Source organism: Solea solea, chromosome 12 (genome assembly GCF_958295425.1).
Source record: "Solea solea chromosome 12, fSolSol10.1, whole genome shotgun sequence".
NCBI lineage: Eukaryota > Metazoa > Chordata > Actinopteri > Pleuronectiformes > Soleidae > Solea > Solea solea.
Genome location: NC_081145.1, coordinates 12,641,347 through 12,668,475, shown reverse-complemented (window position 1 = coordinate 12,668,475; position 27,129 = coordinate 12,641,347). Strand labels below are relative to the sequence as shown.

The 27,129-nt window shown below is 39.8% G+C and overlaps 1 protein-coding gene across 11 annotated transcripts in view; it reads left to right on the top strand.

Moving 5' to 3' along the window:
- tjp1b (tight junction protein 1b) overlaps window positions 1-27,129 on the top strand; it is a 62,642-nt gene that overhangs the window by 16,415 nt on the left and 19,098 nt on the right. For 9 of the 11 annotated variants that reach the window (XM_058644820.1, XM_058644823.1, XM_058644822.1 and 6 more), the window contains 2 exons: window positions 1,666-1,807; window positions 25,576-25,632. In XM_058644820.1, coding sequence (XP_058500803.1) covers window positions 1,666-1,807; window positions 25,576-25,632 — 199 coding nt within the window. Of the gene's footprint in view, window positions 1-1,665; window positions 1,808-13,240; window positions 13,420-13,592; window positions 13,781-25,575; window positions 25,633-27,129 lie in introns of those variants that run through there. The other 2 variants (XM_058644828.1, XM_058644829.1) reach the window with 2 other exon arrangements.

The following is a 27,129-nucleotide window of genomic DNA, read 5'->3' as shown; positions in this document are numbered from 1 at the left end:
TGTTTGCTGGATTTTTTATGAGCACAACCTGAGGTCGCCTATAATTGACTGCACGTATTGCAGAATGCTTTTACCTTGCATTTCTAGCCAGTAAGCACCACACTCTGGCTTCAGGCGACTATTGAATTAATGCAGATAGAAAGTGGAAGGTGATGTTCTCTTTTCTCTTGTCTTTCTTCATTCCTTTCTCTCATAATTTCCCTTGCTGAGTCTTCAAACCACAGGAGCTCCTCAGGGCCTGCTCCTGAGCACGCTAATGGATATCTACTGTCTCTGAGCTGCACGGTGTAGACAGGATATTTCCTCATTCAATTTTGTGTTGGGTAAATCCTCATTAAGAGTGACTCTTCTTTATGACACTGAGAGAAAGGGCTGCAGTGATATAGAGGAGGAGGAGAGGAGAAAAGAGGAGGCAGCAACAATAAGAGTTGCACTGTGCTATAAAACCAAGCGGTAATGGCAAACAAAAAGCTTTTTCCTGTACTAAATTAACTCTGGCACCAGTGTTGCTGCTGTTACATTATTCATTATCCATAAATTATTAATTATCAATTCATCTTTCAATTGTTTCCTAAAGCCCAGTTTGACTAATTTAAATTGTTTGTTTTGTGCCGCCCACAGCGTCAACATCATACACTATATGATAATGTGATAGCGAGTTACCAATAACATAAAACACGTGATTAATTAATTAATAGGTAAATAAACTGTCAACACATTGTTTCAGGTAATGTTTAAAGGGTTTCATTTGATTATACGACACCCTCCCTAACGTGTTTTAGAAACAGTAAATAATTACATTACTAACAAAGAAAATCTATTAAAAATGTATTAATCTTAATCTCATTTCACTCATAGATTTTCCATTATAGCTGCAATATTATCAAGTGGATGGGATGGGGGTTTTTTTAAACTGACAAAAATTGCCCTTGAACATGAATTATATGTTTACATACAGTATTAAGAATAAATAAAGCCTTTTGTCACATAGGTTACAATTCATAGACTCCTTGTGGATTGTATGAGCTAATATGCAATTAAAATATGTGTAATAGATGTTGCTACTCCTTAGGAACACATACATTCTGAATACACTTCTAATGGATTCATTACTCACTGCACTGATTCATATTTAAGGCAAACACAGCACGTCACAAATCAATTAAGGAACACGTATGTGAAATGCAATGGGAACCCGAAGCTGAGGGTGTTAATGTGGTCCGCAGGGCTCCATCAGTGTCACTTATTAGTGAAGGGTAAAATATTTCTTGGGAGTATTGATGATAGAACAACCACAGTGCCTACATTGCACATCTCAACAGGAAACAGCTACAGTCTGACTGTCGAGGCCCAAAGAGCAGCAGCACAGGTCGACTCTGGTTGAAGCTGTGCTGCTTCCTGAGTTTGAAACAGCTCCCCACAGTGCCTCTGTGACATTAAATCCAATTATAGATTTCTTTAAATGCCACTTCATCCAGCGGGGGGGACTGTGGCATTTGGAAAAGTATACCATAACCACAATGTCTTTCCTCCTCCTCCTCGTACTCTTGCGTCTTGCCTGTGGCACTACAGTATGTCCTGCTGTGAAAAAACACCCATGCTGGGTGAACACTTGCTTGCCCTCTGATGTTGAACTGTTGTCTTTCCTCTCTGTGCCGACCTTAGGATACACCCCAGCCCAACTGCTGGATCCGTCACAGCAGCCTCTTCAGTGAGCACCGGTCAGGGCAAGCCATCACTCCGCCGCATCAAGGGCCGCATTCACCGGAGCAAGAGCCTGGACAGCATTGACCTCCTGGACTCCAATGTAAGTCAACTTGCTGTACCTTTCAAAACAATGCATTAAATGAGCTGAATCTCCTCCTCACAGACACATAACATGACACATTTATTTGATAGAAAACAACTGCATGTTTTTATGCATCAGCCATGCACAGACACATTTACTAGGAATGTCCAAACAACTATGTAACAGCAACCCAAAGGTAATATAATAACAGAAAAGCTTGTTAAAATATGTATATACACCCATGAAACTGACTATTGTATGTTGAACAAGAAGGATTTTGAGCAAACATAATTAAGTCACACGTTTATTGTACTACTACTACTGAATATTATGTTGGCCCTGTGAGGTCCTTTCATTCTTGTGCATGGGGTCTAGAAGGATCTAGTTCAGTATTTGGGAATTGTACAGCTCCTGCAAGCAGCTGGTTAGCTTTACAAAAAAAAAAAGAAGAAGAAATAATAACTTGTTTAAAAGTGAGGTTTAAAAATGACGAGTTGCTCTTTTATGGTGTAGTCAGCAAAGCTGAGGACAGAGACAGGCCAGCTGTCCTCCACTGTTTCCAACGTTACACAGCTTTATATTTCCTATGCTAACTTGCTGTTGGCATAACGTCATAAAAAAACTGATTGCATCAATTGTCTCGTGAAGCTCAGTGAGAGTCTGTGGGACATTTAACAGTGGCTTAAGTGGGAAAATCATTCATTCCAAAAACGTAGTAAAAACTTACTTAACTAGTGATTGCTACATTACATATATACTATTATTATCTACAGTATTGCTATAAAATTGATTCAGGATTCTCTATATTGGTCAATAAAAACACATTTGGTGTGAGCTTAAAAGGCACAGGTATAAGTGATGCATGTGCGTTGTTGTCTTCAGAGTCAGACTCATGTTGGCAATCATGTTGTTAGCTGTGACCTGACTGTGATTTCATTTCAAATGCTCCAACTCAAATCCACTGGAACTGAGCTGTTTGAATTATTGATTAGTGTTGGTTTTAATATTATGTAAACGTTCTCTGAGAGTTTATGTCAAGTGCAAATGTAGACGTTGAGTTTAGCTGTGCTTTGTGCCACAGAGCTTGAATCCAGATTCATTAACAAGGCTTGAAGTGGACAAATGATATGTCTGTCGCCATCGTGGCATTTAATGAAAGAGGATCATTAAATCCTGAGGACAGCGCTGAGATTAGACATTTCTTTAAAATCGTAAAATGTCACCCTCATGCTGGAGACACTAGAGGGGAAACAAAAAAATGAGGACTCATCATCTTGGCACTATCTGTGTCTGTGCCAGATTTTTTCACCAGTCCATTGAGAAAATGTTAATATTTTCACAAGATGAGTGAAAACCTGCTGCTGGTGGCGCTGGAAGAAAACCAAGGGAGTCACCAGAGTCATTAGAGGCTGTAAGCTGGGCAGCTTGGATATACATTACGAAGTTGTTGAGGTGCAGAATTGCACAAATATGCAATAATGCCAAGCTGCTGGTGGAGGTAGATAAGAAGTAAGGGGATCACCAAAGTCATTCATCCTTATGCTGTCCCATTAAGTCTGCACAGAATGTCCCCATGCAACACTTGTTGAAATACTTCAGTCTGATACACAGTGGTGAACTGGATTACCATTAAAATATTATATATTATTATTTCAGTCAGAAAAAAACACCTACATTTTAAAGTTATTACAAATTCATTATTCAGCTCTCATCCAGTAAACCTTACACTGATATAGTGGAGGTAAATGCTTTTAGGCTGTAAATGACAGATTAGCGGTGGCCTTGATTTTGAGCCCCCATTTTATACACACACACACACACACACACACACACCCACACAGCCTAAGCCTTCATCTGAGTGTGCAAGTGCTGGGTAATATCACAGTATTCTCATACGCTCTGCTGTTTGGGTAAGTCATAGACACTGACTCTGTGACTTACTTGACTTATGACTTTTGTCTTTATGACCTGTCGCTCAGAGGACGCTTCAAATGGCCACTATTTCACCAGAGACTGAGAGATCGGGCTGAGGGCGAGTGGCCTCTCCACGGTATATTTCTTTTGTACAGGCTGTGTGTGCACTGGAGGAAAACTTGCTGACTTGCCCAAACTCAAATGCAGCTGATGGAAGTAACGGTCCGCCTTACAGTGAGTGATGAGACTGCAAGATGCTGAGCTGAGGAGCCGTTTCCATTGCATACTATACTAAAAATGTCACAACCGACACAATACTGCATTTGTGTCCCCAGGATGATTTGCAGTCATTAAACAAAATAAAAATCTCTCCAGATTTTTTTTTTTTTTTTTACAGAAAAGTGATAATATTAATCAGATTAGTATATTAATTTAGGCCCATAACCATCATTGCTCATCAGAGTGGAGCTAAATAATCAATAGTAGTTAAGACTTTGTTTGTATCGATTGCTCCTTTTGATTGCTTTTCTCTCTTGATGGTCAGGGGAAGACGTTGGCACGTGGCCCACTCCCGCTGTCATTTGCGTTGGCAGGCAGTGCACTTGTTCACAGAAAGCTTGAATCAGTTTTTAGTGCTAAGGCTGCAGAAAGCACAACAGAGATGAAGAGGGGAGGAATTACAGTTTTGTATGCACACAATGTCTTTGTGTTTAGTATAGATGTTGTTTTCCAGCGGCCAACACCTCCCTTCTGTTTCAAAGAGGCAGTGATGACTGTACATCTTAATGATGTGTGGAGATGCATCAGAGCAACTGTTAAACTAAAATGTTCTCTTCCTAATTTACAACACTAATCTCTGGCATCACAACGCATGATATGATTTTACTTTTGCTGCCTTTCGGGATTATTTATAAAAAACCACAACAAAATAATCCCTCGGTGTTCTGTGTGTCTTTGTATATGGTTTAGTGTGACTCACTTGTACAGTATGTGCAGTATATTTCATCATTGTAATGGGGGAAAAGAAACATATTTATCACACAAAGAGTCTGCTGTGCAGCGCTGGTGCAGTTGCTGTTTTTGATTTTTAGAAATGATCAGTGCACAATTGTTCCTGCCTTCTCAGCTATATTTTAGGAAATGTTAGAATAATGTTTACTGCAGAGGCCTTTAAGCAGGTAAGTTGCAGAGAGACTAAGTGCCACTAAGCAAATATTAGCCCGAGAAGATACAACTGCTGCCAAGATGAAAAATGCAATTACATTAATTAGTCCTTAACAGATCAGGATCAGTCATCAAACTGGGCTTTGAAGTCCTGATCTTACCTCTGTTTGCCCCATCCCATTTCTAAATTCCCATCCTTGGCTGCAGTCTGCCATGGACAGACGCGCCCCCCCCCCCCCCCCCCCCCCCAACCACCACCAAAAAAAAGCCCCAGCGTAAGCATTTATTCGCTGCTCAGTCTTTGGAAAGTGCTGCAGATGCATTTACGGAGAGAGCAACTGCAGCTGAATTAACCAATCTGCATATTCAGGGCCTGTTAGAAGGAGATTGTTCCTGTGTGATGGAGGTGTGGAGGTGCAGCGAGTGAAGGGCTGGACCTGCGTGAGACACGCCAACAGAGGCTGTGGAGAATAGAGCAGAGAGGCAGGAGCAGTGCAAGGAGTGGGGGGTGGGTGCAGGAAATTTATCATCACTAACTCTGGAGGAGGCCTGATTGGAAGGAGGAGGAGAGGGGAGTGAGGGAGGGGAGCAGCAGCTGATTTTTTCCCCCTAGGTGAGACAGGTCTGTTATGCAAAAAAGACTCAGCTTTTTGTCCTATAGATGATGAGCCCTGGGGAATTAGTGGAGGAGACGGAGAAGGTTTGCCTGTGACAGTGAAGAGGAGATGGTCATGCATGAAGTGTGTAAAGGTGGCTTTCATTGAGGTCATGGCAGATGCTAAGTGTGTTTCTGGAGGCTGTGACTCAAGATCAAGAACCACTTATGTGTCCGCTGATGGGGCATATGGCAGGTCACTGTCAGCATGCAGCACCCTGTGTATCTACATCATCAGAGCTTGACTTTATAGCTGTAGCAGCAGTGCCATGTAAGATTTTTGCTTTTCTCAATATGAACAGATTATTTAGTGTTTTGCATGTTTTTGGGGTCATTCTCGTCTTATCATATCCATGTAGTATAAAGGTTTTAAAAAGACACACCTTGTTTTTCCTCAGTAACTGAAAATACTGTACCTTCTAGTTGATGACTGAAACGTGTGGGACTGGTTATAAAGAGCTGAGCGCTCAGTTGTGAGTGGAAAATCTGAAGAGAATGACTTGCACCTCCAAACGTTTTTATGGTCAGCCTCACGTCCCTCATCAACAACAAATCATATCACGACAGAAGATTCAAACCCACATAAATCCCAACAGCTCTATTGACTTCCCCCGCCTGATATATGACATCGGTAAAATTAGATTAGAGAAAATGTCACACTAAACCAACATCGCACACAATTATTGTTTTGTTTTTTTAAATTCCAAACACACACAGTCCATGTCTATTAATACCACGATAAGAGCCTTCTATTATAGTTGCGGCCTATTTTAAAGGAGGCCTTGTTGATCATATTATTCCACCCAGTTGAGCACTTGAGTGTAGGGGGGGGGGTCAAGTGAAGGACAACCAGCAGGATGATGTAATGTTTGTAGGAAACAAGATGGTGGCCATGAAGGGGGAAGTCAAGCATGAAGAATGAGACACTGGAATGGTTGTGCCGAGACAAGTTAATCAATCACTGTGTTTGATGCTCACAGATGTGGAGGCTCTGTGGATTATATTGTCAGGTGATTCATTATCGTGAGATGAACACATATGTGGGTTATTTTTTTTCTGGAGGAGACATTTTGTGTTTGTCCAAAACAAAAATAAGACGTTACAGACGATAAATGACAACTGTGCCATGTTGTAGACTGCAACTGTACCTGTTACAATTATTTCCGTATCTAATAATCTACATATTCTGTAGATGTCTTTGTCTTTCGTTGTTATAATTTTTAACTTTACTTTTAATTTAAGTTTAATAAATGTAAATCAAAACGTTCTATAGTCTTAATTGACATTTGTAAACTGACCAAGTAAGAGTAATACAGTTACGTTACATTACAATTACATTTATATTGAGCTCTATTGTTTGTCATCATGCCAGATTGAGGAAATAGTCTTTGTATTTACTTGGATGCATAAAGGCCCAGTGTCAAATTATACAGTGCTGATAGGACAGTGAACATGTCACTATACAGCAGCACTTTACACCATGTGGTGGAGGAACAAAGGCAAAAACAGGATCTATTTCCTGAGTTGTGTTTGAGAATGAATAAAAGGAAGATGTGCATGTGCTGGGTCAGTGGCGTGTGAGTGTGTCACACAGCCTGGCATGTTGCTCGGCATGTAGGATGTATGTTGATGCCCGGGGAGGCTCCATATGCCGTTAAGACTCAGGAGAGTCCCATCACGGTGAGCCCAGGGTTGAACAACCACAGCTCCTTCTTGTGGCTCCCTCTGTCACCTCATGCACACAGCATGTCACCTCATCAGCCAGCAGAGGTTGAAATCACGCAGGTCCCCTGTCCTCACGCTGGTTTTTCGTGCCACCATAAATAACTCCTCATATGAATTTGTTCTTGCATGGCTTGACAAGATGAAGAGTGTACCTGAAGGCCTGCAGAGGGCAGAGTTTTACTACCTAAATGCACATCGATGTTTTTACATGTGATGGACAGAGACACAGAGAACAGAAGGGTTTTTTTGAACGTGCAGTTATTCTGTTAGATGTTGGGTTTTGGTGTTGTTGTATTTTGTTTTGTGGTGATAAACATATTATTGTGGGAAACAGTGGGCACTGCAGCCACTAGCATGAGCAAAAGTGTTTGTTTAAGGTCTATTGAAGCTCATGTGGTTTGGGTTTTTGCCAAGCAGGCAAACAGACACAGTAAGCTCCCCACTCATTTGATTTATTGCAGTGGGGGAAACCTTGCACTGTACACTATGTTAAAAATAAATGATGCCAGGTTTTTTTTTCCTTGTTGACTTTGTCAGCGAGTCAAGCTGTTAGTTGTGACAAAATTCATTTCCACTTGAATTGTGAAGCAGGATCGTATTGTGTGGCTTCTTTCCGCAGTGCGGTAAATTACCCCTGGGTGCTTTTTCTCCCTTTTTCCTGCTGTCTCCGTTACCCCCATCATCTGCCCTCCACAGTAGCCCTCAGCCTGTTTTGAAGAGAGCACCTGATCCCAGACCAACAAGGCTCCTGATTGCTTCACTCTCATCCTGAGTGAGGTTGCTCTCCTGGGGAAAATCCATGAATAGACAACCACTTATGAAGCCAAACCAATTTAAAGGTCTGTTTAATGGGAAATAAAATAACACAGTCGCTTCATTAAAAATGTAACCGCTAGTACACATCACAGTTCATGCTACAGTTATTCCACTCCACTATAATAACTAAAATAGTACTAATGTCATGTGTTTCTGAACAACACTGTGTAGAGTTGTGAGGCACTCCAGTGTTTGGATAATTAACACAGATAATTAAACAATTACACAGATGTCTGTGAAATCACAACTGGATCGATCACATCCCCCCCTCCCTCCAAGGAAATCATAGGTCTGCAGTCTATGTTCTGGGCCTGTGTTTAAAGACAAACATTTTTGTTGCTAAAATCCTCTCTGCCATACATGCATCCACATTAACTGATTGGAACTGTTCATCTTTATTAGCATTTGTGCTCCCGTCCTGGGATAAACTACTTAGGTGATTGCTTCTTTGCTACGGTGCATAATGCTGTAGGGTGATCTAGGATTTGGATGTCGGTTGCCTGTTGTCACATGATCTGCAGGCTGGGGATGTGAGGTCATTTTGGGTCAGCTGATATGTCTGAGCTCTTAGTCGTTGGTGGGAAAATAAGACGGAGATTAAAGGTTCATTCAGGGAATCCTGGAGGGAAAAAAAAGGAATTCCTTCCTGCACATGGTTTCTGATTTTAGCGCTCATGTTTATGAATCAATAAACCCAGATGTGTGCTTTGTCAATTACAGCCTTCACAGTGTCAGATGGCATTTGTCTTGGCCTAATTTATTAAATTTTTATATTATATTCTATTAAATATCTGCCTGAAAGGATGAGTGCAGCAGAAATGTGACACTTATGTAATAGAGGGCTATTTTATGCAGTAATTCACATGAAAAAAGTTGTTTTGCACAAAATGATCTGCACACATATACAGCGTTTACAAGACTGACATGGTTTGGTGTACGTTGATATTTATGAATTATATAATTTATTCTGATTTAGTTGTTTTGTTCAATCTATTCTCTGCAGTGTGCTTCAGCCGAATGACAAAACTATTATTATTAAAATGTATAAATGAATTCCATTTGAACTGCAGAAAATAAACAACACAGAAAAATAAATACAGCAAAATCGTGTCGTGAATGTAATGCTCTTGATATATAAAGAGATATTTATGCTTTGGTGGTACATGTGGTACAATCACACACTATAGAAATCAGCTGCTGATAAGCCGGACAGAGATCCAGAGGATGCAGCTAAACTGTCTCCTGCATGCTTCTGCTGCATTTCACTGCTGTACTGTACTGTACAGTACGGTACTGTACTGTCTATCCTCAGCTCTTCTTCACTGAGGTCATACTTCTTTATTCCATAAAGGTTGTTGTTCTTTTACTGCTGACTTGACGATATATGTCATGTGTGCTAGATCGTACAGTATAGGCCCTACTCTCGCTCTCCTCCGCTCTGAATGTGCTGCACCATGTCATCATGCGAAATGTTGTCCGATGAATTATTGTCCTGAACTAATGGTTTGGCTGTCACGTCAGGTTGCTGCTTTGTCATGTTAGAGGTCAGCGATACTGACAGAGGGCAACACAGAAATCCTAGAAACACAAGCATCTTTACAGTAGCCATCTCTCTCTCCTGTAGTATGCCAGTGTATTTTAATTTGATAACAACATAAGAAGCACAACAATATGAGTAGGCTATCATCTTGCAGCTTTAGCATTATGGTGTCACATAATATCATCTTTTCTCACACACTGCTATTACACAAATACATGTATTCCCCACCACTGCAGTGCTACTGTATAACGTGTGTCATGACAAGTCCATAGCTGCAGTTATTAAAGCTCATTGACAGTCACGCCAACCTTTGCTTAGTAGACTGTTTTCCTGACCTGCACAGCTGAGAGGTGACTCACTCACCATCAGGGGCAGTGCACGCTAAAAGCCAACCTGCTGTGAATTTCTAATTTGCCTTTCCACTCGTGTGATTTGCTCCTGCAGCCTTGGTCTGGTTTGGATGCTGACTCTGTGTGTGAACGTGATAAGGGGAGAGTGAGAGGCTGCATAATTCTGTTGCACGGCATGTGAAACTCCCCCTGTGCTGCCGTAGCCAGTGATGCAAACACTGCTGTAGCATTAACAGAGGGTATTTCAAGGGCTTTAACAGAGATATACATTAAGCAGCCTAATCCACATTAAAGCCAGCTCAGTCATGCACATATGCAGATGGTAAAAAGTGCACAATCATGCATTTCTGAAAGCACAATTTTATATTATAGACATGTAGCGTCAGCCAAAGGTCTGTGTGTTCATGTTTATTTGTGTGGATTATCCTTTTAATTGATGACACATGCTGCTCTTCATCATATTTTGTTTCCCCACAGGATATGTACATACACGTTCCCTAGTTTATCTAATTCCTATGACCTTGGCCAACTCACATTCTTCTATTCAAGATGCCGCCCCCCTTCTTCTGTTCCTCCAATGGAATCTGCCGCGAGTCTCCTTACGTCAGCAACATTGCAGGACCTCTGTGCTCCTCAAGCATTACATTCAGCCCCTATCTTCTCCTCCGCTCATTAGTGCCAGAGGTAGAGGTGACAAGAACGGTCACACAAGCTCAAAGTGATTAAATACACAACAGAATGTGCCGCAGAGAATTAGATTCTACTGGATATGCCAGCAAACAAATAAAGTACATGTGATAGAGTCTTAAGAGTGGGGTTTGGTGCAGTGCACATTTACATTCTACAGTATATTGATTAAATCTGTTTACCCCATGGGAAAGGAGTATTGAGCATCGTGACTGTAGGGTGGATTTAACTTCTATCCTCTGCATTTTAAATGACTTTATGCAGCATGTCATTACTACCTAAGTAGCCTACCTCAGCTTTCTCAATAAAGAGTTTATGTTTGCTGTAGTTAGTCTTATCTAAATCGATGTTTGCATTCAACACAATTTAAGTTTAAAGTAAAATATCAACAGCATCCCACGTCCCTCATCATGAACAATGAATCTTTTCCTCGTCCTGTCCTCCAATTCAAGGGATGTCCAATCAATTAATGCACCCTTTTTTTCTTTTTGAAAAGATTCAATTTGTTGAATCAATGTAATACATAAGGCCTATTAATCATGAGGTGCTTTTCATTGCCATAATACAGGTTGCAAAGGCAACAACAACAACTAGATATCTATTTAAGTCCAAGAGCTAAAACAGTTTTTGCAATTACATAATTAAAAAAGCTAAAAACCATTGTATGAAGAACAGTTTTGACCGTACATGAGTGTGCGTGCCTAAGGGGAAAGGTTGCTGTACTCTCATTATAAACACAGCTTTAATCCTCTCACTGATATATTAGCTCTCTGTTTGATCAGAATGCTTGTTAAAGCTCTTGTAAGTGATTTCTTACATCACACGCAACAAATGTGAAGCTTTTGATGCATCTTTACAGTAGCCATCTCTCTCTCCTGTAGTATGCCAGTGTACTTTAATTTGATAACAACATAAGAAGCACAACAATATGTAGGCTATCATCTTGCAGCTTTAGCATTATGGTGTCACATAATATCATCTTTTCTCACACACTGCTATTACACAAATACATGTATTTCCCACCACTGCAGTGCTACTGTAAAACGTGTGTCATGACAAGTCAATAGCTGCAGTTATTAAAGCTCATTGACAGTCACCCCCCCCCCCCCCCCCCCCCCCCAAAGATCCTGTGAAAGATAAAAAAACAAAACATTTCAGGGACCCCCTGATGCATTTTCATTTGAATAATTTGACAGTAAATTGCCTGATTCGAAGCTTGATCACAACTTTCACAACACTGATTTATTTTAAGTGGTTATCATAATAGTAAAAACATAGATCCCAAGACGTAACAGCTACTTACTCAATTAAAGTGACGGTATTTTGAGGGCAACTCTGTTGATGTTGTACATAAAATCAGCCAATGTAAAAAACATACTCCCTCCTCCCTCCATGCAAAATGGGGATTAGTTAAATTGAGTGTGAGAGTGAATGGTTGTTTGTCTCTGTGTGGCCCTGTGATGGACGGGCGATCTGTCCAGGGTGTACCCTGCCTTTTGCCCTGTGTCAGCTGGGATTGGCACCAGTGACCCCCGCAACCCTCATGTGGAGGATAAAGCGGTAGAAGATGGATGGATGGATGGATTATTGAGTTAATACCAAAACTTTCTATTATTCCTAATTGTGTTATTGCCAGGGTTAGCACCACTAGGGGGCACTACATGGTATTTTCTGTTTAGCACAGAGCAACATAAATAAATTGTTTTCTTCTATTTCTACTAGCTTGGTGAACAGAAACAGGTTAGAGTTTACATAAAACAATATTGGAATGTCTGTTTATCTGCAGTTCAGGCTTTTGAGAAGACACTTTTCAGTTTAATAACATTTGTGCTGTTTTCTTCTATTGGTTTAGGATTTTACACCTCAGTTTTTACACCTCAGTAAACACTGCTAAAAAAATCCCGCCACATTTCCTACATGGCCAGATTGTATTATTTTATTAACTAAATGTAGCAATTAACTTTTAAAAAAAAATCGATTTGGATAAATGTCAGACTGACAAGTGAGCTACATTGATTTTGCAAATATGACTCGTGAGAGTTATTGTCCTAAGAAATGTATCATTCACTTGTGATTGTCAATATTAGTGAAATGCAGTACTACAGTAAATCAAATTGCACCTAAGTAAAGTGATAAACAACTACTTGTGACAAAAGCATGTCACCCCAGCTTTATTTAGTGCTCTGTTGTAAATATGTTATTATATACTATTAACATGTATATAATTATGACCCATTAGTCTAGTGATTATTTCTATTCCAAAACAATTTTGTCGACATAAGACTCCTCATGCAGTCACTTCATCCTTGCGCTATGGTGTTTGCCTCATTAATTGATGGATAAAAATAAATTACAGATGATGTCATATCCAATGCATGCATGTATGCACCAGGAGCCGATAAAACTCGATCGGAGCGTTTTCACCCTCAACGATAAACGTTTGTTCTCACGCTGGAATGGCGCTGCTGATGATGCTGGATATTTGCTGCTGCTGCTGCGGACAGTCCGGCAGCATCCTCTCCGCATCCCTGCTTTCCCCCCCCCCCCCCCCCCGCCCCCCGCGGACAGACGGGAATGGTTTCTTCCAGGCGAACCTGTCACTGTCACCGCGGCAGCCGAAGCGTGAGCGCAGAGGGGGGAGACGGAAGGCTACAACCACTGCCTGCCATTGCAGTGCGGCGGCGGCTGCTGCTCTGGAGCCACATATAACCAAGACCTTCCCAATTTCTATTCGTAAGATTTTCTCAAGCACGCCGCGAGGATCGTCGTTTTTGAGAAGGTGAATTGGTTTCGCAATGTATCCGTGAGTACAGTGGTTGGGAGAGTGTGTTTTGCTGTGGCAGCAGGAGATGCCTGGATGCGTGCGTCCCCCAGTGGGTACGAGCCAACGATAACGGTGCAAGCAAGCCGGGGTAACTTGGCAATTTCACTGCTAGCGAGTTGCATCTACGCGCTATGCTAAGCGGTTAGCTCGTTGCCCCAAACCGCTACGACTGTCTTCTAATTGAATGAGGATGTGCTGTCGTCCCGACGAATGGTGGAGCTTGTCAATGCGGTATCGTTAGGTCACAAAACGACGTGCGGTCGAGCTGTCATCGCGCGGACGGGTTGTTCCGACGTCAAGTGCGCGGAGCGTCCAGGTAACGTTAGCAGGGATGAGTTAGCCTAGCTGCTGGAACAAAATGTCGGCCAGCTTTGGATTGATTTGACCAAGGGGGTATAACGGGGGTTACAGGATTTATTGCCTGCCTTCTAGATACAAGGAGGGGGTGATAACTTGAAGTCACCAGATAGAAATATGACGTTGATTTTTAAAATAAAACATAGGGAAGGTCATTCGGTAGCTAACATTGTTTTGATGGAGGTCTTTTAGTAAAGCCGGAATGGGCTTATGCTAGGTAGCTGTTGGCTAACGGTAGCCCGTTAGCTGATTTTAGTGACTCAGAAATACTTGCTTGTCTGTTTCGTTCAACCAGCTTTGATAGGAAAGCGCTGTCGTGTTAAGCGTGTGTGTGGACTGGTCTGTGTTGTGTTTGGCTTTCCTCAGCTGAGTTTATACTGTCATACATTCTATTTTCACTTCCATCAGAACTGATTGATCACTGCTAACATAAACTTAAAAGCATCAGTCTTCACCTGTTGATTATCGGCAATATCGTCTTGTTCCGTCATAGTTTTTCCTTTCATCTGTAATTTCAAGGAATATGATAGAAAGTTAAATACTACTAAACTAGTTTTTGTATTTGAAACTATTGTAAGTAAGTCTTAATGCATCACATCATATTGATACTTCTTCACTATACAAATAATAAGAAACTGTAAATTGGTTAATGACCATATCTGCTGTGGACAATTATCAATGTGTCCTAAAACTTATTTGATGGAACGAGAATGGTATTCAGTTGAGATCCTGAAACACTGTAGTTGTATCTGATTTGTTTTTGGTCTGGTTTGTTTACAGCTAGTGCTGTACGGTATGGTTAAAACAATTACATAGAGATCATTTGATTAGAGCTTGTGATTGCAATAAGATTTTTGTTTAACGTTGCATCTTAAATTTCATTATAATTATATTTCTGGGATTGGCGTCAGCGGCCCCATGGCATGTGGAGAATAAAGTGGTACACGATGAAAGAATGAATAATATAAATACATAAATACATTTTTGAGCTGTTTTGTTACATTGTTATTGTTGTTTTATTTTCACGATTGCAATTAATTGTGCAGCCCATTTACAACTGATAACAGGCTTTGATTTTAAAGGCATCTCTGAAAATAAAACACATAACATTGAGTAATAGTACCTCCTTAACTGTAGCAGATGTATTATCTCCAAAGGAAAGAACAAGGATTTATTATGGGTTGCTTTGTAAATGTGTCATTACTCATCCATATGATAGTTAAATAATTTGAAATGGCAGTTTGGAGGGCAAGAGATATATCAAATTAGGTGGAGGACTTATGATACAGATGTTAGACATTTAATTGCATGAATACATTTATTGTTCATTTAAATAATTGCAATGGTAGTCAACTGAGTTATCTTGCATGTGGAAGGACATGTATGAATTTTGCTTACTTTTGTTAACAGCAGTTTTGTAGAGTATTTCTCCAGACACTTGTTTATAGGGGCTCAGGTTATAACAATACCACATGGCAACATGGTGCATTATGGAGAAACTATTAAACCTTAGGTTTAGGTGTGTAAGCTATGTTTGAGAAAATGCGCTCATATGTCTAATTATTCTTTTTTCAAATAAGTTGCAGTTTCTTTTCTACAATGCAGCATTCCATCTCTATCTTTATGTCCACTTAAGTATTATTCTGTATATTGTTCATTGTTGCTCATTTGGCACAAGATGAATTACACAGCAACATCTCAGTAGGGCAACATTTGTTCAGTGGTAACAGTTCCATAATGTCATCATGTGATTGGAATGTACTGTACGATTGTTATTATTTTTTCACGTTTCTCTAAACAAACTGTATCCATGGACAAAATACCTTAAAATTAACATGTAAACCAGTATATACATCGTAAGGTCTTATCAAGTACAGTGTGTGGTGCTGGTTTTAAATGGCTGGTGAAGTATCCTCTTTTATTCCATAGTTTCTTATAGTTTTTAGATTCCCTGGATTTTAGGCTACTTTTTAAAGATAAATCAAGTTGTTGCTGGTACCTTGGACATTTAAAGGTCATTCCTCTGATATATGGCTAAGGTTGCAACTTCTTAGCAAACACGTCTTAAAAATATGACATTCAATTCTTTGCTGCCACAGTACAGAAATACTCCATGTGTTTAAATTATGGTCACTGCTACAGCTTCAAATACAAAGGGCTTCTAATACTGACTTTTGCTTATGTAAATCAAGCCCATTCCAAAGGAGTGTGGAATTATTAAGATAAAGAGGCTCACCACATCACACATCAATCACATTAGAGCGTGGACCTTCTTTCTCTTGTAGCCCTGAAACATCCCTTATCTATACTGTTTTTCACTGGCTCCGTTGTCCTCATTTCAATCACAGACTGGGGGAGGTGGGGTGCGGGTCAGTGCCTCAGCTTATCAGCACATTCCTGCCCTCCTGTGTGCTTTGTGTGGGGCACTGATAACTTCCACAGGGCTGAAATAGTTCAGGGGCTGATTTCTGGGTCCATGTGTTCTGGTCATGATCACTATGGCCCCTTTACATCTGGCATTAGAATGCATCAATTAGATCGGATGGCGCTTCCCCACATGCATTTACATGCAGAGGCACACTAGAGATGCATCTGAGACTCATCAAATTTACACTTTTGTTTAATGTGGTCACAATGAATTTCCGACCACCTCCCAAAGTGGTTTGACAGATCGGATAACAATCCGATCTTGGTGTATTTGCACCTGTACATAAGTGGCCAGGTGCTATCCACTTGCAGTCTGATCACAGAAAACACATTTTAATGCCAGGTGTAGTAGGGGCCTATGTGGGTTTAAAATTGACTGTTCATACTAATCTGATCTTGAGACGCATACATCTAATTGACTTTGTCCATTGATATTTAACGCTTAAATTCTCCTACATAATTAATATGGTATACCCTAGAGAGCGAGAAGCTGAGAAAACATTTTTTTAAGATTTAAAAGAATTCAAGACCCAATGACTCACTAAAGACCAAAATAATTAAATGTGAGATAGTGGTGGACTGCATTTGCCAGGTGGCCACAAATTACCCCGAATAAATGGTAATTTAGCTACATAACTGCTAGTATTTGTAAGTTTCTCAGAGGGTAATAAAATGGTGATGTGTTCACAACTTCCATCATTACAAAATAGGGAAAGTATTTGTTACTCCACTGAACAACATTATATTTTAAAAGCTTGGTTAAATTAGCAAAGTATGAAACACCTCAGTCTAAATGTGTAGTTTTGTGCAATTTGTGTGTTTTTATTCTCCACACAGTACAGTTTTTTGTCACATGACAACAGAAAAGCAAATGGAGAAAATTAGAAATACAAAACATTCCCTTGACAAATGACATGACACCAATATGATGATATTCAATTAATGTTGTAATAACAGTTACTAACCATCCATCCATCTTCTACCCCTTTATCCTCATACTCAAAAAATGTAATTTGTGCACTTGTTAATTACAGTGTTTATCACTTGGAATATTGTGTTGACCTAGTGCCTCCTTCAGTTTGTAAAATTAAACCCATCATTGCTACTAAAACGCCATTTTACTCTTCATGCATACCCAAAGCACAGTTGAGTGTTTTTTTTTTGTTTTTTTTTATCTGCCACTGAGACACTGCATTCAATGATTCATGTCCTCTTGTCACATGAACTGCCCATCACCTTATCCCACAGATATTTGTGGCTTGTGTGACTTTGTCCTTTCCCTTTTCATTTCCCCTAGACATGTTTGTGCTATGTCACCAATTTGAGTAAAAAGAACTCGTATTGTATCTCTAGTATCCATACCTCAAACAGAAAGTGTAACTCAACACTGCAACAAAAACCAGCTGCTGCACAAGATATTGAGCTGTAAACAAAAGGTTTTTTTCCCTTATAGGATTCAAAGCTTTTGGACATACACCAGTTTATTTTTAGAAAAGCTTAATTTTTGATGCACAATTTCTCTCTCTTAAAATGAGTACTAGATTTCAATTACATCAATTTGTTTCGGCCACCATTCCAGTTTATGTGATGAAAATGATGAGCTATGGGAAACTGTAATCACACTTCTCCATTTTGTCACAAATTATTGCAAAATTATAAAAACAAAAAACTGCTGCGCGGCTTAGGTTCTCTACGTGCCTGTTTTTATGGAGACTCTGCCTCAAAGGTATCACATTATGTATGATTTTTTTAACCATTGAACACTAAGATTGTTATTTTTAGAATGAACAAGTGTCTGTTGCATATTAAAAAAAACTTTTTTTTAATCACAAAAGGCTATTTTTGAGGATTAACTCTTACAGGAACTTCACTGGGAGAATGTCCTTTTCAGTTGGAAAGCAGCCTTCTTTATAGCATCGCACTTTAGGTGTTTTTATCCTTGAAGCAGGCATGCAGTCATTGTGGTGTGCATGTGAGTAAACTGAGCCATTTAAGTAGGTAATTAGAATAATCAGCCCTTACAAACAGCCCAGGCTTTCCTTGGTCTTCTCTGGAGTGGACAGTTTGTCTACTGGTTTCTATTCAGAAATAGCCACATGATGTGCGATAAGTCTAGTGAAAGTCTGTTAGCTGTAACGCCCGCGGCAGGGAATACCCACTTAGATGTTAATGGTGTCCCAACTGTTTAACTGTTAAACATCGCATCTTAATCATTCAAAATTCTTGTCTATAAATTGTCGGACTGCTAATTATGAACATTCCCTCTCCATGTGTTTTGGTTTATGTGTAAATAATTGGGCGCTGGAAGGCAGAAGGAGGCAGAGAATCTGTCAACACTCTCCGGCTCTACTCTGAGCGATGTAAATTTAACTTGTCCCTACACCACCAGTGGCTCTGTCCAACTCCATCATTATCATGACTGAGAAGTGGGATGGCATAGCCTACATGGCCTTGGTTTCCTGATTAGTCAATATATTTGTGTGCTAAGATGAATATGTGCAAAAATGTGTAACTCCTTATGTATTGATATCTGTTCGACCTTTAACGCTTCTCTTAAGCAGATTGTGATTTCACAGTATCACGGGTTGGCAAAAAACATAAACTCCCCTCCTGTTGTTGCATTTTGTGTATTCATTCAGTGTCTGCTCCTGCAGAGACACAAACAAGCAAGTGGCAAGTGCATCCATGTCTGTGGTTGTGATTGCTGGAGAGAGCAAGACAAAGACAGGCTATACAAATGATGCCCTAACATAAAACTGTATCTGTAATAGCGATCTAATAAATGTCAAACATTTGATTTGTAATAAAAGGTCATGTGCTCCAGGCAATAAATGGCGTCTTAGTTCATGAGGTTGAGTAGATAGACCATATTATTGTTTTATTCTAAGGCAGGCTGATTGTTATGTGGACAGCCCTGTAGTCATATGACACAGTTGAATGGAATGCATAATAACATGTTGCCACATTAGTAGAGAAATACAGTACCACCACTGTAGAGTTACCTGTCCTCTCAATATGACCAATATGACATAGGTTGCATTGCATAGGCAGCCTTGATATATGAGTGAAACATTATTTTAAATGGAATGTATATTTGCTGGTAATTGCGCAAAGTATGTTATTTTCCCAATAATGCCATCTTAGTATGGTTGTCACTTCTTATAATTTATGTAATTTCCTGTTGGGGTCATTAGGCAGAAGCTGTGGATTAAATCCGATTGAACTACTATAATAGCCACTGAAGCAAAATAATAGACTGGTGACATTTTAGCAACCACAAAAAGTTGCAATTGAATCAAAAATATTAAAAGGCTGTTAACAAGACAGCTGCTATTTTGCTCTGAGCATCCTTTTGTGGTGTGTGTGTGGGAGATAATACACTTCCCTTTGCTTTTCTCTCATCCTGGCTCCTCATTTTCCCTTTCTCTGGTTTGGTTTCAATTTGCTGAGTTTGCAACATGTTAAATATGATTACAGTGAATGTGTTTATGTCTTCAGGTGCAGTATGAACGAAGTATCATGTCGTCATGCTTTATATTTTCCTGACTACTGGCTGTCAAAGAGCTAATCTTGTTTGGAATTTAATTTATGCATGCAGTGCAGCACACCTGGAGAGGAGGGGCTTAAATATGCAGCGAGAAATGATCAATTCTGTTCTATTCTGTTCAATGTAGCAGCTCAAGGGTTAAGTCCAATACAGCAGTTTACACTGCGGATGGATGTTCGCTAGTACGGAGGAGTCCCAGGCTGTAGCGGAACTGCAGATCCCACACTGATCGCTGCCAAGCCAGATGGGATTTGCCTCGATCCCATGAGTGTGTAAGGAAAGAGCAAAAGGAGGAAAAAATTCTGAAGAAAGATATTGGGAGGAGACACACAGCTGTGCTGGGCAGAGGAGGTGGTAGAGTGTAGCTGCAGGGTGCGTTTCATAACCCCTCACCTGTGGTCGTAATTTCAGTTGTTTCATAGCAAGGGAAGAAGAAAGGAAAAGAAGGTGCGGGCAAGCACCTCTCATCCCTGATTGGTGCCGTCATGCACTGAGGCTTTCAATGTGCATATACAGGAGTCTCCGGCTGGATTTACTGAGAGGCAGCTGAAGGTTTGAGAGGCTTTCATCAGCGTCCTATGTTATGAACAGGATGAACTGATGTAAGTATGCATCTGGTTTTATCTGCATCCTTAAGCAATGAGCTAGAGAGATGACGGACTTAGGTTTAAGTTAATGAAGCCTTTACATAATGCAAGTGTGTGTCTTCTTTGGATGTAATGGTTAGTGATTAAGTTTTATGTCACAGTTAATAGGTATTATGTCTTGACCTTCTCATTACTCGCGCAGTGCTGCATCTCTGCTACTCTCTACCCTCCATTAGAGGTCTGCAGTACAGTGTCTAACCATGTTGTGCAGAGTGTCACTCATGTCTCACGGGACCTTCTGGTGTTAAGGCAAAGGCCTTCATTTGCATCTGAATATGTTCCCCGAACTCATGGAGGTGGGGTTTAGCAGTTGTCAGCACTCTTGTGCCGATCGTTCAATTTCTGAAGTCATCAATCATCTTATTCTGCTTGTTTGCTGCTTCACTGCTGGTAGCCTCAATGGAGTGTGATCCTGTTTTCTGTCTCTGGCTGCAGTGCAACTTGCACACTGTTCTGGAAGTATTCTTTTTTAGATTAGGCGATTTGTTGATTGCTGGCAAACTTGTTTGCTGTAATGTAATGTTTATAATATTCAAATGACTGAGGCATTCTGATTGATTACTTAGAAATGATCATGTGGGGACCAACTGGTGATGATGTCAACCATAATAATGTGAACATACGTTTTGAAGCTTCCAGCATCGTGATCAGGCTGGTGCAATCATATTTTCCTCTGAATAGGACCAGAATTCACAAAATGAACACCATGCTCTATTAAAAATGACCCCCTAATTTGCAATACTTAAAAGTTTTCATGAAAACATTTACAAATGTTGTGAATCAAGTGAGAAGGTAGAGTCATTTTCACATAAACATGGTCATTTTGCAACCAGACAGTGACTGTGTTTGCTTCAGTGAGGAATACTTTTTAATATACAGTCTATGGTGGGGAAGTAGTGGAAAATATATTTCCACTAACTGAAGTGCCAGTCTGTGTAAGACATGATTGCAGTACTTGGACTTTATTTCATATTTCAGAAAATGTCTTTTCTCTGTCTTTTTTCAGACTACATACAAGTCCAAGTAATAGTCACCAGGGAGAAGTAAATGTAATGTCTTCACTGCATTGCATCATTTGTTTCAGTCCATCTGTAGCATTTAATACAAAAAGAGGTTATTAAATGTTCTCCTGGTGTTAATGTTGCAAGTCTCCCTTGAATCACTTTGTTGCAGCATCACAACAGCAGACTTAATGAGAGCTATTTTTAGCCACTTTGCTCCCAGAGGGTCAAAACTGAATAAGGTTCTGCCTCTCCTCTTTACCATACTTCAGCACAAAATCTATTCTCATAGTTGGAGTATTAAACGCTTCAACATATTGCCTCTCTGAAACAAATATGATTTGGTTTTCTGCTGAATAGAGAGTAGGGGATCCTGCACTCTTTAATTTCAATGAAACATCATCTTAGCTTGCAATTTCATGGGTCCTTTTAGTGTGATGACTCAGTGCATATAAAAGATAAAAGATTACACTGGTATTGGGGATGATCATATTTGTCAGTGAACTGATATAATTGATTGAGAACTGAAATAAAGAATCAACAAATAACAGATAAAAAAATGTTATCCTTCGGTTGAAGTGATACCGCGTCTCTTTTTGGTTTGACCATAGCCAGACTCCGTCTCCGTCTGTTAGTTCAACCCAACTTGTGATGTGTGTGATGAGCCCTTTTCTATTTACAATTTTATTGTTAAACAAACAAGAACATATACAGATGTATGTGTTAATTTGTGTTTTAGTAGATCAAAAATTGTTACTATATGATTATAGAAGAAAATATTTACTTTTGACGTGACAAAAGAAACATCACTTTGAGGATCAACATGGCTCCAGATGGTAATTGTTTCTTCTTTAAACTCATGACCCATTCATTAGTGAAGCCCTATGTTGATTTAAATTACTATCCTAAAATGCTGCTGGTTGTCCATTTCATAGACATGCCTCAATAGTGCGTTGTGACTACAGAGGAATAAACCACAGAAGGCTTATTAAACTTTTTTGTATTGTCTCAATACAGTCCAAGCTTTCCCTTTACTTCCTCCACTTATAGCAGTGTGGTCCATCTGTGATGTTGTACTGGCTCCCAGGTTGGTTGGTTGTAATCCCCCAAGCACGACCCAACTGACATGATGTGCCTCCACCGTGGAGCGGCTGCCAACTCTGGCTCTGACTTGTGGCACAAAGCCTCTGTTGGCACAAGCTGTTTGACCATAAAGGGCAAACACAAGAGTGCCACAAAAACTCATCAGTCACTGGATGCTGACACGACTTAACTGCTAACTGTACACAGGAGCGGTGTAGAGCGAGTCTCCAGAGTTTGAATGTAACTATGGGAAACGTCTTTGTTTCTGTAATATTTTTTTGGGCGGCAAGTGTCTTTGACTCCGCAAAGTGCTTTGCGAGTATGATATTTAGGTTGTTATATTGTTATTCAGTTTTCAGATGATCTAAAATGGTGACATGTTTGTGTTTGACAAATGTTAGGTCACTGTACCGACTGTGTTCACATAGATACATGTAGATACAAATAAGATGTGCTCATTGGAAATGCCTAAAAGGCTTTTGATTTTAAATTAATTCAGTCATGTCTTATTTTAAACACAGTTGAGAGGAACCTTCAGACATGGCCTGAAAATGTCAGGCCATGAAACAACACCATACTGTTCCCCCTCTGTTGCCAGAGTAACAAGCTCTGCAGGAGGAGCAAACAAATACACTCCTTCAATCTGAAAGGTGTGTGTGATTAACAGGAGAGAGGGAGATAAACATTCCTGAAACCTGCTGAGGGTTTGTCCACTACTTTGATTTGTTTTACAACAGATCACTTGGTGAGAAGTTTATGTCTGGTATCACACTTCTCATCACACTTTTTGAGCCCCAAAACAGAAGAATTTGGGCTTTGTGGCTGCCATTTACAGGTGGAAATTGAGATGAAACCACTGAGCACTCACCCTCATTTGCTTCCTGATTGGGTCTTATCAGACTGAACTGCCAGCAGTAAATGTAACACTTCGGAACAATTCTATTAATAAGCTTTAAGAGGAAGAAGTGAAGAAATTCATTTTTTCTTTACTTTTCTCTATTGCTGTTCCTTGTTTATAGTAGTAGCTCCTGCACCTAAGCAACCAATTGCAAATGAGACGGCTGAATGCATTATATTGTACGTCTGTGAGTATGTGCCTGTTTATGCTGCATTTATGTCTTTGAAGAATTTTTGAAAGTTGGAAACAATTACTGTATATTACTGTACTATAAATTTAGACTAAATGAGTTCTTTGCATCAGTGCTTCCAAATAGCTAATCAGAAAGACACAGTCTTTAATCCTTCCCCCTGGAGAGCAAATGTTCCAGTGAGAATTCGTGCCTCTTTTTCCAGTAGTCTTGTTAATATTCAGCTGTTGTTTTTTCCACGATGTTGGACTAGAAGTTCTCTTGTTTAAATCGTTGTTCCCCCCTCTTTGTGTGACTCCCGCCACGCTGGGAACGCCTGGGGTCACTTGTGTCCATTTATTCAGCTGCCTGTTTTTTTCCCCAGATGATGACTAACATTTCCCCACTGCTTCGACGTATTGAAGGAAGTCTTGGCTAGAACACAGTAGTCATTTACTTTTTTAAAAATAGAAAAGATGTCCGTTGGGACTGTAGTAATTGTGTTTGGACTGTGGTTCAGCAAAATAAAAAGAATGTAACTTTACTGTCCAGATGGAGTGCAATTTTCACTATCATATTTATACATGCACATAATTAAGCAGTGCATAATTAATAATAAAAAAAATAATAAAAATGAGATGTGGGTCCATCAACATGAAGCTGGGTAGTTTTATCCAAGTTAACTACCTGTGATCATAATGCGGCTGTTTGATTTGTTGGGAATGTTGAGTCAGCATTCAGCAAGTGTTCCTGTTTTCTTTATTAGTTGGAAATTATTGTCATTATTATCATATCATTCTCCACCACTGGTATCTCCGCCTTATATTTGATTACAATAATTAATACTATAATATGAGCCAATTATATCAAAATGTTCAGCTTGATTACTCCACTGGCTCAGCTTCCACAAGTGCATTTTCATGTTCACATTCCTTTGCTCATATTCCATCCCGCTTAAATGTGCTGCAACATGAGATCATTCTTGGACTCACTGTCTGTGTTGGAGGTGTCAAAGAAGTTACCAGCAAAGCAGTATAATGTGTGATATTCTCAGCTGTTAAGGTCTTGGACCTTGGCTCAATTTTCACGAGAAATGGGAGCTATGCATTAAGTGCCGATGTAGGCTGTAATTTGCCTCTAGGGGATGGAGCTGATAGTATTTTATATGCAGTCATTGAATGTCTAATGTGTTGTGAGATTGTAGTGGAGATGAAATGATATAGAAGAAGAGATAAAATTGAGCAGCGGTGCTCAGAGAATAGTGCTGACCTAACAGATGAATGTGGCGACCTTTATCTTATGTGCTCTGGTTGTTAATCTGATGGTGTGCATGCTTTAATGTCTGATCGGCCTCGCTTTCAGTGGGTCGCCCTTGTGAACATCACAGTGTTTATGACTGTAATGAGTGCATTGTCAACATGGGAACTGTGGACAGACGATAAAGGAGTGTCTTTCTCCGGTTTGACACCAGTCTGTTTGACAACGTGTGTGTATGTGCTGCAAATAAAAGAACACAACACAACGCTGTTTGTATTACTGTACTCTAAAAATCGAAGCCAACCAAATAACATGCTGAGTGCAGCTCTCTGTCTTGTTGTGAAAGATTGCATCCTTATCAAATTTCACTCATGGAGCCTATAAACTCATGTTTGATTTCTCTTGCTCTTTACCAGTTTTGCCTATTGTTTCAGCTGGAATCGTATTCAGTGGTGTAATGATTAAATAAAACCAAACCCCAGCATATTGTTCATTTAAAAGATCAGACACAAACCAGAGCATTACAATATTCCATTAACATACCTCAGATTGATCTGTGTGTTAAATGGATAAACCCTATGTGCCTTGAACCACATTAATACATTATAAACGAACACACACACACACACACCAACTGTTGCAACAATTACAATTAAGAGCATTACTTTTTTGATCATGGACTGTTAAACTGCTTATCTTAATCAGCGTCTGTCTTTTTCTTCCAGAGTGCAGCAATGGAGGAGACTGTCATTTGGGAACAGCACACAGTTACACTACACAGGGTAGGTAACTGTTATCCTCTGATAAGATGACCTTTAGAACTTAAGATCACATCCACGGACTTTCTTTATTCAAAAACATGTTTTTTCTATTTCACATTCACGTCTTGGAATTATTTCAAAAGTCTACCCTCTCTCTTACTTACTTGCTCTGGTGTGAATTTGCTTGGCCCCCCGGCTGATTCTCTGCACTCAGGTCACAAATGAGTGCTTCACTCAAGAGTGATTTTTCTAATGCTCAGGCTGCTTGTGTGCAGGCTCATGAAACTTCTGCACCTAGCAGAGTGCTGTGAGTGGCATGTTCACTTTACTTTTTACAGCATCCCTTATGGGCCTTTACTGTTAAACCAGGTTCAGCAGATTATCAGAATGGTTCGTTTTCCTTTTTTTCGTTTTTTAATGGTACTATTACTCTCCTCAGATTTAATTGGTGTGAGGTTGTACTTATATTTATTGCCTTCTTATTGCTGACATTCCACCTGACAGCTAACCAGGTAGCACAATCCTCCATGGGGATTTAGTATATTCACTTGATCTATCTACTCTGCCACTATGTCTCTCAGGATTAATTCATGAGCAAACATAAGGTGGAGACAGTCCAGGTCTGAGTCAGGATGGCTGCTCATGTAATGTGTCTTGTTTTGCAATCTCTCCAGATGTGATGTCTAAGCAGATTCTGGTAGGAAAGGAAGGCAGTAAATATAGGTACATTTCATGTTACATAATTCACGTAAGAGAAAGAAGCAAGGTAGAGATGAGAACACGCAGCATTAGCTCATAAATTACCTGAGAGCTCTGTATTCAGGTAACACATTTTTCTTCTTCACAAACAGCTGAATGTGTTTTAATCTCTACTAAACTCACTGTAGTGTTAATTGATATTAGGATAAAGGATAAAGGATATATTAATCAGCAATAGACTTTGGTGTGCATATATGAAAGGGTCCAACATCACCAGCTGTGTTTTATTTTTAAATGGTCATTGCATATAGTTACTTCTGTTTTCCGCTATCTTTTATGTCGGTGAGTTCCTTTTACTTTTGGTTTGTCTCCCAGTCATTAACCCTGAAATATGGATACAGAAACATGTCAGCATCCATTTGGTTATTTGTTGCCTTACAGTAAGTGTAATCAACACGTCTTAATTAAATTCAAGGACAATTCAGACTAATTTAAAGTAAAATACAGTCCACAATGTCGAGTGATCTGCTGAACCTGGTTTAACAGTAACCACATGGAGGGGACGCTGTAAAAAGTAATGTGAGCAGCATATTTGCATGTAATTAAGAGGAATTTTAGAGAGAGGACAGTGTGAAATGAAGAAATTATTCTCTCAAAATAAAATACCCTCCATGACGAAATGAATTCGAAGCACATCTTGTCTGCACTTTTTCAGTGAGAAGTGACAAAACACAGGTGTTATCATAAGGTGGAGATCTTCTTTACAGTCCAGGTGCTATACTGTGCGACAATATGCAGAAAATGCAGTTGCTTAATTTT